At 45.3% G+C, this 12,193-nt stretch overlaps 1 protein-coding gene across 4 annotated transcripts in view; it reads right to left on the reverse strand.

Moving 5' to 3' along the window:
• The window catches only part of GTF2E1 (general transcription factor IIE subunit 1), a 101,112-nt gene that overhangs the window by 77,192 nt on the left and 11,727 nt on the right, over positions 1-12,193 (reverse strand). For 2 of the 4 annotated variants that reach the window (XM_014524116.2, XM_006032487.3), the window contains exon 2: positions 4,252-4,729. In XM_014524116.2, the coding sequence (XP_014379602.1) occupies positions 4,252-4,699 (448 nt within the window). In that variant the 5' untranslated portion in view covers positions 4,700-4,729. Of the gene's footprint in view, positions 1-4,251; positions 4,730-5,599; positions 5,682-7,307; positions 7,464-12,193 lie in introns of those variants that run through there. The other 2 variants (XM_006032486.3, XM_006032489.3) reach the window with 2 other exon arrangements.

The following is a 12,193-nucleotide window of genomic DNA, read 5'->3' on the forward strand; positions in this document are numbered from 1 at the left end:
CTGATAGCTCCAAAGTGACTATATGCCAACATTTCCTCAGGAGACCATTTTATCCCTGAGTTTGAAGGTGATATAGATAAATGACCCAATTCCCTCCCTCAAGCATGTGAAAAGGCACCTGCACCAAAGCTGCACAGGTCTCAGGTGAAGTCGGGCAATAATGTAAGTGATATAAAGCAAGTTCATATGTCACAGCTGGTTTTGATTCCCCCACTCAGTAATGACTGAAGCCAGAAGACACTATCATCTGGCAGGAAAGCCCTCTCTACCATGAAATCTATCCTAGGCCAAAATAACTCAATCTGTGATGTGCCACTACCACAACAACACATTTTGCAAAGACTTGGTGCTGTGGAGCATGCAAAAGACAGAAACTTGTACTGGTAATGCTTTGCCCCACTAAAAAAGTGGTGCTAAGGATAGGTCAGGTGGTTAGAGCTAGGGAGAGGCGACACATAGGGGGTGCACGTGCACCTCGAGTGTGGCGGTGCATGCCCTGCAGCACTCACCACACCCCCTGTTCACTCCCCTGCTGCCAGTGCCGGCGGCGTCTGCAGGAGCTCCCAGCTTACCACTGCCAGCGCAGCCGTGCCCCCCGAACCGTCAGGGGCACGCACCATTCATGGAGCTAGGATCTGTACCAGGTCAGTTAGGAACTTCCTTTAACAGTCACTTCCCTTAAAGCAGGGTCTCAAAAATATGGCCCATGGGCTGGATGTAGCCTGTGGAGCCCTATCATCTGGCCTCTGGACCAGCCCCACGTGCCACACCCAGGACCCCATAGCACATGATTCAGGTGCTCCAGGATCCGTGCCACACATGGTGCCTGCTCCTGTCACTCTGCAATCTGTGCCACCCATTCCAGCTGGTCCAGGATGTGTGCTGCATGTGATGCCCGCTCCAGGACCCACACTGCATGTGATGTGGAACTCAGACAAGCCAGGACAACTGCTGTGTGCAACGTGGGACCCAGAGTGGATGCCACAGGTGCTGGATCCAGTATGAGGGAGGTGAAGGGTGGGTAGACAGACCTAATTAGGCTTGTCTGGCCCATGGGGGTCAGATGACTTCGATATCACTGCTTTAAAGCAAATCCCAGTACTGGAAGGGCTTACTGATTATTGCAAGCTTCAAGACCGGGGCAGGTCTTGGTGCTGAAGTCAGGACTGACATCATGATGTTCTGTGCCATTTTTTTTTGTTGGCGCCTTGCTCCCTGACCTCCATGTCAATGTGGACTTGGAAGATGCATCTTTAGTGGGATATTTCAGGTCTTCCTTGTGGGAGGGATCTGCCACTTTCACTGAGGTACAAATGCAGGTCAGTTGCTTGACACATTGCCAACTTCAACAAGCAAGTACCAGCTCTTGTTCTGTTGGGGTTTGTGTTGACATGTTCAAAAGCAAAGGCATCGATGAAGAGGGTGCTAGTCTGAGGGCTGTCAGTCCTGGAGAACTTGAAAGAGGGATGTGGATAACCTTGACAGGGTTCAGAGACTGGCTACTTGTATGGCTGAGGGCCTGTGGGTAAGATCCTATGAAGACAGACTGAGGGACCTGAATCTCTTCAGCCTCCACAAGAGAAGGCTGAGAGGTGATCTTGTGGCTGTCTACAAACTCATCATGGGGGGTCAGCAGGGAATAAGGGATACTCTGTTTACTAGGGCGCCCCTTGGGGTTATTAGAAATAAAGGAGAGTAGATTTAGATTGGATATCAGGAAAAAATTCTTTACGGTGAGGGTTGCCAAAATATGGAATGGGCTTCCAAAGCAGGTGGTGCTCTCCTCTACCTTGGAGGTGTTCAAGAAAAGATTAGACAGGCACCTAACTGGGGTTATTTAACTCCAGTGCCCTTTCCTGCCTAGAGCAGGGGGTCAGACTCAATGATCTACAAGGTCCCTTCCAACCCTAGAAATCTATGAATAGGTATTGTTGGCTTTGAAATGACATCTCCTGCCCATTCAAACTATGGGCAAAACATCATGTTTGATTGCCAGGACACTTGGCATCAATGACCTGCTTCACTCTGACCTGGTGGATTTTTCCTCTATCACCATCAGTGACTTGGACGAGGAGGTAAAAAGCACCCTGTTCAAATTTGCTGACGACACCAAGATGTGGGGGGAAGTGGGCACGCTAGAAGGGAGGAATAGGCTGCAATCGGACCTAGACAGGTTACAGGGGTGGGCAGATGAGAACAGGATGGGTTTCAACACTGACAAGTGCAAGGTGCTGCACCTGGGGAGGAAGAACCAGCAGCAGACCTACAGGCTGGGGAACTCCCTTCTCGTCAGTGCAGAGGCAGAAAAGGATCTTGGGAGTCATTATTGATGCCAAAATGAACATGGGCCGGCAGTGTGGGGACGTGGTCAGGAAGGCCAACCACACCTTGTCACGCATCTACAGATGCATCTCGAGCAGGTCCATGGAGGTGATCCTCCCCATCTATGTGGCACTGGTCAGGCCACAGTTGGAGTACTGCGTCCAGTTCTGGGCGCCGCACTTCAGGAGGGATGTGGCCAATATGGAGAGGGTCCAGAGGAGGGCCACTCAGGGGGCAGCAGGGCAGGCCCTACAAGGAGAGGCTACAGGACCTGAACCTGTTCAGCCTCCACAAGAGAAGGCTTGAGAGGGGATCTAGTGGCCTGTTACAAACTAGTCAGAGGGGACCAGCAAGTACTGGGGGAGTCCCTGTTCCCCTGAGCACTGCCAGGAGTGACTAGAAATAATGGTCACAAGCTGGCAGAGGGTAGATTCAGACTAGACATCAGGAGGCGCTACTTCACCGTCAGGGTGGCTAGGATCTGGAACCAACTTCCAAGCGAAGAGGTGTTGGCTCCTCCCCTGGGGGTCTTTAAGAGGAGGTTAGACAAACACCTTGCTGGGGTCGTTTGAGCCCAGTACTTTTTCCTGCCATGGCAGGGGGTCGGACTTGATGATCTCCTCAGGTCCCTCCCGACCCTACCAACTATTAAACTATGAAACCATGTATGACTTCCAAAGATTGTTGCAGTAGATATAATATGAACCTTACATATTGTTTTTTGGTACAGGATGAGAAAGAACACCAGCTGAATGCTCATCAGGAGCATGCCCTTCTTCAAGGCAAACAAGGCCACTGCTATGCTCAATGATCAAGAACATAGGACCACCATGTGACAAACTTACCATCTACCATGTACACAACAACTATTGTAAAGAACGTTGCCCTGCTGCACAGGAGGATCTCCCCTTGATTTTTCCCCTCTCATTGATTTTCCTCATATTAAAGTTCGGCTACATAGAAACAAAGAGATTTGCTCACGAAAGCTAACTTGAATGCGTTTGAGACTCACAGGAGAGTAGCAGATTGAAAACTCAGCATGTTCCATGTCACTGCCAAGGGCAGTGAGTGGGAACTGAGGGAGGATTGAGGCCATTAATGTCCTTCAAAGAGGAGGATAAGGGTGCTTATGCAGCCCCAACAGACACTGCTATTCAGAAATAATTCTGGTCTCATATGCACTATCAGCGGGATGGGTCCTCTGCTGACATTGGTTTGAAGAATGTTATGTGCTTTCATTCCTGGATAAATCTGACTTTTTTTTTTTTTTTTTTTGCTTTAACCAGGTGTTTGATACTTGACAGTAACGTATCTCCTAACTTTTACACTGACTGATCTCCATGGTTTTCCTACTTCCTCAGGAGAAAAAAAAAAGTTGTGTAGTGTAATGAAAGAATTTAAATAATCAACTCAACAGCTCCCACTTTGTCCCTCTTAAATTAAATCTTAAATAGTAGACTCTCCAAGGGTCCACTCTTGTGTTCCTCTCAGCAAATTATCAATAAGCTGCATTGTTTACAGGCAAGACCAGGATATGGTGGAAAGCTGCCCAGCCAAGACACATTGCTCTAATCTCCCCTGAATTTGAATGTGATAATGAGCTTCCATTTCCCCCAATGCCTGCCACCCAAACATCTTTACATAGACTTTACAAACACTGTTAATTGCCTCTACAAACCATATAAATATTGCTCCATCCATTATCACAATACAACTCCCTTCGAAGCAAAACCCGGCAGCTTTTAACAGTTCACAGCAGAACCACATAGGTCCTTGGTTTTGCATTTCATTCAAACAAGAGCACCAGCAGAAGCACAGTGCCCCCTAGCTCCTACATAGCACAGGACAAAGATTGCAAGTGACACAGTCCAAGAACATCTGAAATCCTGAAGCCTACATGAAAACAAATGTGCAACACTTGCATCTTACCCGTCATAGGATCAAACAGCTGATTGGCCTCTAGGTCTGTGAAGGTGTTAAAGCAACTAGGACATTTGAAGGAGGCACGGTTGGTGGAGTCTCTCTCATCTGTCTCAATCCGCCTCCTCATGTGGTCCAGCTTGTACTTCACCACATTGACCAGGAGGCGGTAGTTGATGAAGTAGTAGTTGTGCCGGGTGGTCTTGCCATCGGGGGCGGTCTCCACTCTCATCCTGCATTTGATGAACTTGTCCCCCTTGAGTGTGTTGAGGACTGCTCGTAACTGCTTCCGATCAAACTTGAGCAGCTCCAGCATGTCCTCCTCCTTCACACAGGGGTTGCGGATGAGAATGTCCAGAGCCAATGCATGTTCAATGCCATAAAAACCACGCACCACATACTTGGCAAGGCGCTTCAGAGCCGCCGGGACCTCTGTAAGAACATCTGGGTCTGTCATATCACATTCAGAAACGACGCCTCATGTATACTGCAGTGAAAACAAACAGATGGACTGTAAATTTCTGACTCAAGAAACAGCTGTCATCCAGGTTACACAAATCTAAAAAGGAAAGACTGCTAAAGGATGGTAGCTTTTTATTTCCCTGTTCCCAGCCCAAAATCCTCTCTCTAGGCATAAATGATGTAACCAAACATAGCAAGAAACAGAACCGTATTTTCACTGCAAAGTGGAGACCAAATAGTGATTTTTTAAAAAAAAATCAAGAACATTCAGCAGATTTCAGTTCTACCTTCTCTGAACTAAAGAAGCTGTTACACAAATTCCCTCTTGCACTCAAGTTTCTATAGATCTGTTATTTTCTGAACCTCACAAGTAGAAAGCAGCAGCAAAGGCCTACACTCTTAACTTTAAGGCATCAACAGCTTAAGAACTCTGCTTGATAATGCCTTTAACTCCTAAGCTATTGATGCTTTCCCAAACTTTTTAAATGAACAGCAAGTACAGCAGGCTTACTTGTAACTCTTTGTCAGGTACCCGATACTGAGTCTTAACAATTCCCAAGCACTCAAGAGAGTCTACTAATACTTGCTAGTTATAATATCACAGAGGGCCTAACCACCCACACCAGTGTGGCAGACATACCCTTGCAGGAGAAAGACATGTTAAATGAGGGACTAGTCTCTCCTAGCATCATGCTTTAACAGATCTAGCATACTAATATCTTGTGATAAACAAAACAAAGCGAATGGCATGCAGAACACGTTGAATATGAAGGACTGTTTTGTTTAAAAATGCCCAAGAGTGTGAGAAGCATAAGATATCTTCTCCCACACCCTTTAAGTTACTGCAGAGAGCTCTAAAAAGGCTGCAAAACCTTGGTACCACACAAGGACCCACCTCAACTCCATTTTTCTCCACTTTAACCTCCTGCCCACGTCTAGGTCCTATGTCCCACGTACTGGAGAGTGTGTCATGTTTCCTGAAAAGCCACAGGAAACACTGTTAGGTGAGGTAAGGAGCTGCCCATGCTGTGATCTCTGGCATACATGCAAGAGACTGCTGCCAAGAACCAAACCCTAACAGCAGCCAGCAGAATAACACCCCCTAAAGGAAAGCAGAGCTGTCTAGTGGTTAAAGCACAAAAGTAAGTTGAGTTACCTCAGTTCTACACCTTACTGTGAGTGAATCCTAGGCAGGCTTCAGGCAAGTTCCTCTTCCTCTATTTGTTTCAACCTCCCTTTCTTTAAGATAGCAATAATATTTCACATCCTTTCTAGCTTCCTGGTGCAGAAGATCCCCCGGAAGCATCGAGCACGACAACTGCTTTTGGAATGCTGAATCAAGCACTCTCTGATTCCTACTGATTTTAAGCTTTTTTTTTTTTTAAGCCCATCTCTGGGCAGAGTATCACTAGGCAACATCCATTGGCTCCTTGGACCCATTTGAGGGCCAGTGGGTGCTGTCCAGTGTGCTCTGTTTGGTGTCCCCACTTGGCACGCATTTTAGTTTTAAACCTCTGACCTTCACTCCCATCCCTGTTGTTTGTTCCAAGCAATTAGTTGTCACTTTCCCAGTACCCTCCCTTTCTGAGGGGGTCTTATAGTTTCAAGTGGTGGGCTTTTTCCCACAAATCCCTAATGTGGCAAATAGGCCTGTGTCACACTGGGGCAGAGAGTGGATGCTAAAAAGGAGAAGGAACTGGGTACAACCAGGGTTTTTTCCAACTGTTCCCATCTTCCTTGCAGCCTGTAGCATTTAAGGACTAGGAAGTTCTAATTCAGAGGCTGCATCCCTAACTCCCGTGCTCAAGAGCTACTGATGCACCTTTCCTCCAAGAATTTGTCCAGTCCCTTTTTGAATCTAGCTAAATGGTCAGCTTCCACAACATCTTGTGGCAATGAGTTCTACACTTGAATTACACGCCATGTGAAGTTCTTCCTGTTAGTTTTAAACTTACTACCCATTAGTTTCATTTTGTGACCCCTAGTTCTTACAAGGTGAGAGACAGTAAATAATAAATCTTTATCTACTTTCTCTGGACCAGTTAGTATTCTGTAAACCCTTATCATGTCCCCCGCTTCAAGCGTCTCTTTTCTAAACATAATACTTCCCTTCACCCCCCCTTACCCCCACAAACACAATTTAGTTGGCAAACAGCTATACCAGTAGTTCTCAACATTTTTTAACTTAAGGCACCCCTTGGAAATGCCAGCTTAGTTTTCACTTGTCTTTTGACTATAGAAAAAAACTACAGAGCCATTCTTCCACTTCCAAAGAACTCAGAAAAACTGCAATAGGTCAGAATGTTTTTGATAAAATGGGTTCCTATTTGAAATCTACGAGTTTGTGAATCAAGTTTACATACCTAACAGTGCTAACATTGTGTGGCACTCTGCAACACCCTTGAAAGGATCTCAAGGCACCCCAGGGTATGCTGGCATCCTGACTGAGAATCACTGTCCTACACAGAAGCCCTCCCCAACTGGAGAAAGTGCTGTATTTGTTCCTTACATCCAGGAAACTTTAAGGTGAAGTATCACAGTTAAGGTTACAGATAAGGTAAAATCCTACCAATTGCAATATTCGCTTCCATGAATTCTCTCACCTCCACCTCCCCAATAAACCAAAACCACAAGGCAAGGAGAAGCAGAGCAGGGGAAGGAATCTGCCCCTATTGTCTTCTTTAGTATCACAATGCTAGGTTCTTCCAGAGACTAGAATCCAAAACCACACACTTCAAAGCTGAAAGGCACCACCATCAATCACTCCTAGAAGCAAGGAGGGTTCCAGTAATCTTCATTTAAAGCACACTAATAAAGCCATCACTGTACACTCATCAAGTGCTGGGTGTGACTCAGCAGCTGCTGACTCACTCCCATCAGCTGAGATCACTTCGGTTTTTGCTAGCCATCATTTATATAATGATCACCTGCTGTGCAGCACAACAGAAGCCTGCAAATAGTGCATTCATGGAGCCTGACATATGCACAATCCTCCTCTCCCTCACGGTGACAGATGTCTTTCTGCCATGACCAACTTTAGCTTTGCCTCTTTTCAATCCCTCTCCAAACCCTATAATATACTTTTCCTCTCGTCTCTTTCCTGAGACTGGAAAAGATTATATTCCTCTCAGGTGCTTGACCTATCTATTTCAGTATCTGTATACTTCAGCTTTGTAAGGCATAGATAGGTAAACAATAAGTAAAACTAGCCTGGTCCCCTCTCTTTCCCATCAATGTATAAAGAATAAAAACCTTGTTTCACCATTCTCCCATGACAACCTCCACCACCTTGCTGTTTTCCTCACCTGGGGCTGTGTATTGCCCTTAGCCCATCTATTGAGACTTTTCCAGTGTAAACTGGTTTGCAGGCTGCAAAAAGCCCCTGAGAAGGCAGTTCTTGGACATCATCACAAACTTCACTGAGAAAAGCAACACCAAGAGGTAATTGTCATGCTATAGATCACAGTGTCTGGGCACTATGATAGCCATTTAACTGATACCTTCATGTACCGACAAGAAAGCCTGGGATACTTACCTGGGATACAAACCTTGTACTATTGCACCAGAGTTAGCATGAATGAACTATGCACAAATAAACTATGAATCTTTTTAACATGTTGTGTAGGTTAGAGCTGACCTGAGCAGAGCCACAGGATACTTAAAAGAAGTTGCATGTGTCAATGAATAAGTTTTAGACAGAGTCACAGTACCTCAGAACCATTTTGGACCTAAATTCTGCCTCTGGCTGAACCTGTCAAGAATGTTCTCAAGCCAAGTGAGCACAGGAAGCCAGAATCTGTCCACAGACTGTTACTGGTTCAGAATTCACTAAATGTGATTATTCAAGCTGGGCACAGTATAACATTAATGCAAAGATCATACACTAAATAAAGCACATCAGGTCCAAACGAGTAGAATTCACTACGTTTCAGAAGAATATTTGTTCCATAAACTGTATATTTGACCTCAAGCATCCTGTCTCTCAACCAGCCCTCATTCCATCCCACCAGAGCAAGGACTCTCCTCCTACAATCCCCTGCCACAGCAAAAATGGAAAGAAGCATTTTCTCTGCAAGGACTTCCTTGACCAGTTAGCTGCAGACTTTTGCATTGGTTTTAAAGTACAGCCTTATGCAGAATGCATTAAGCCCCTTTAACTCAGAACTGACAATGGCCTAAATAATCTTAAAAGTACAGATAACAAGTGTATATGACAGTCCGCTACTTCAGCACCCAGTAACAACCAGTGATCTAAGACAATCTCTTACATTATGAACAGTGGAAGCATATTATTTCAGCTAGTGGGGGCCAGGATTCTTGCAACATCTCCTTTTCCTATTTCCCCACACCTAGCAAAGACACTTAAGAATCATGCAAAGTTAACCTGCTTCTACACTCCAAATATAAACATACAAATGGCAGGTTGTTTCAAAGCGGTATTTGTCTTTTGCAGCAGAGAACTATAAATTATAGAGATGTAATTATATCAAAGTCACTGCAAACCATACTCTCTCCTTAACAATCACCCATTTAAAAATGATTAGCGAGAAGAGTATGTAGCTCAAGTTCTGCAATAGACAGAAGTATCCCTGTGTGTTCCGCCCACAAAAGGAAGAAAGCACAGAAGAGTGGCCTTATGAGTCCTCATCAGGCCTTGTGGATGAATACTGAAGACAGCTAATGGATCTTTAAAAAAAAAATCAGCACAAGCACCGGATATTTATCCCGGCAAAAGCCAAACTGGCCAGAGACAGGTAGATTCTTCAGGTCCCTATAACTGGAGTTATTTTGACATAGATTTCTCAATAATCTCTCCCCCAAATAATTCAACTGATAAAGAGCAGTAGTTAAGGACAACCATCATACTACAAGAATTCACTGCGCAAGGGGATAACCAGTGGTTCCCAAAATGAGGTCATGGTGAGCAATCCTCAGGTGGTCCAAAGCTCATATCAGACAGTGTACCTTTTTAGTGTTTAAAGGTTTGATGATAAGGATGCATGGCAGGCATGAAGAATTTTGAGTTGACAGTGGCCTGCTGGTCCAAAAACTCAGAACCACTGCTGTAGCAAGCCACTCTCTTTAGAGCAGGTGGTATCTTGCCCTTCTCATTTCCAGCAGCAATCCCCAACAACTCTTTCTAGCCTTCCATCAATGAGGACGAACACGAATTGAACTCATAAGTGGTAACTCATGCAACCCTATTACATCCAAAGTCTTGTCATCATACTCTAGAAAGGGGGCTCTACAGTCATTCTCTTGAGGAATGATTTCACCCCCACAGAAGCAGTAAGCTAAGTCTGAATTCAGGTTATGTGCAGAGAAACCTGTCTCATAACAAACTTAATGGATTTGGACATTAATTTAGAATTGGGAATGTTGATCTGGTTATTAGGCAGGTTAACTGTATAAATACATTGGGGGTTAGTAACAGGGACATCCTCAGCAATATCAAGCAAGAAGGATAACAATGGCTAGAGAAAAGCCACCCCTTGGTAAATATGTAGGGGGCTTTTAACAAACAACAATAGTCAGGAAAAATACTCTGGAACATAAGACAACCACCATTACATAATTATCAGTTTAAAGAGGGACTCATTCAAGAGAAAGAGAAGCAATTGTTTGGAAGCTGTTTGAGAAATCAGAGTGCCATATACACCTGGAATGACTGAAACAGCCATGTCTGCCCAGGTTATGGTCAGGGGATAACATGCCTTTGCTTAGACATATATGTGGACTGTTTCTTGTTTTAAAAACCTCTTTATTCTACCTGCTTTATTTCTACAGCGAAAACAAATAATAGCTGGGTCGAAGACTGTCTGGTCACCACGTGCTGCACTGATCACTGAAGAAAAGAGCCACAAGTACAAAAGTAAAGGCATGAGGACTCACACTAGGCATATTTCGAGACAGCACAAAGGCGGTTGGCAGAAGTAGTGGTAGCCACGTAACTGACAATAAGCAACATGCAAACTGACACTAAGAGGGACCAGAGTTTAAACTAAATGGAATAATGCCACAAGTCAGGATTGCGCTGATGTAATGATGGAGGCAAAGGAAGTTTGCTTCACTACATATACAGCCACAAAAGAAACTCGCTGCTGAACTCTGACCAAGATCTCTGCCAATGTTATTTGATCTATCGTTCTACTCAATTTACCCGAGTATCACAATAATCCATGAAGACAGTGATGTTTATTGTATGAATGGGATAGCAATCACAGTATGGATGACTTGGGAACTCCAATTTGTCAGCAACATCAGAGATCTTAAATAAAAGTATGATAGCCATTTTTTTAATTGATGCTTACGAGTACTACAAAAGCAGCAGGCTAATGGAAGGCAACCTAGTGAATGCCAGTCAACGTGGTTTTATTACTGGAAGGTCTTGCCTGATCAACCTCATCTATTTCTATGACCAGGTGACGCATTGCCTGGACAAGGGAGGTGGGGTTGATGTCACATATCTGGATTTCAAGAAGGCCTTTGACTTGGTCTCCCATGATGTTCTCATGACCAAGTTGGGGAACTGTGGCCTCCACCATTTTACTGGTCCAATGGCTGGGCAACTGGCTCCAGGGTCAGACTCAAAAGGTACTAGTTGATGGTACAAGGTTACCGCCCCAGGCCCCGCACTTTGTGGGGGGTCCACAGACAATGCTGTAAAGGCCCTGCTGCAGCTGCCACGCTGCTGCCGCTGAGCGCTGCCAGCTCCAGCCCGCAGCAGAAGGCGGGGCCTAACGAGGCTCAGCACCCCCAAACAGAGGGCAGCAGTAGACATAGCTGCAGGCTGCTCTAGCAAAGGGGAGGAGCGGTACACTCAGCTACCCTGCACTCACAGCCACCACCACAGCTGGCCCAGTTGCATGCAGACAGGTAAGTTTCTTTTAATCTTCTTTATCACCCTGGGCTGGGGGAGGCACAGATCAAGACCCCCACAAAGCAGGGGAGAGCGGGGTAGGGAAGGGCGAATCATTCACCCCTGCCCCTGCCTGCTGCACTGTGGGGATTGTCCCATGACCTGGCCTGGCCGAGGCCCCATACATCGTGACTGGGGCAGGTCATGGGACAGTCGGAGCCCAGCAGCTCCTGTTGTACACACTTTGGGAAAATGCCTCTTTTCTTTTCTTTAAAATTTCACACCATTAACTTAGTAACCACTTGCTTTTATTTCAGGGGATGACATAAAAGTGATAATTCAATTTTTAACAAGAACATAATATTTTCTCTCCGTTCTCCATTGCTGTGGGGTGTCTCCACTAGTAAAATTACCTGACAAATTTCATGCTCTCCAGAGAAAAAAGGCACAGCAACCATGTGTTGTTTTGTCACAACCCAAAGTTGTGGATTTTTTGATTGTGTGTGCTTCGGCACCACTAAATTATGTTCCTGCCGAATTGGAGCTCTTTTGCACGACAGAGTGTTCTGTTGTTATGGAGAACCCGCGTGCAGAAAAGTGTTTCCCGCCGTTCTGTAGCCTTCTTTGCAT

Source organism: Alligator sinensis, unplaced genomic scaffold (assembly GCF_000455745.1).
Source record: "Alligator sinensis unplaced genomic scaffold, ASM45574v1 scaffold1301_1, whole genome shotgun sequence".
Classification (NCBI taxonomy): Eukaryota; Metazoa; Chordata; order Crocodylia; family Alligatoridae; genus Alligator; species Alligator sinensis.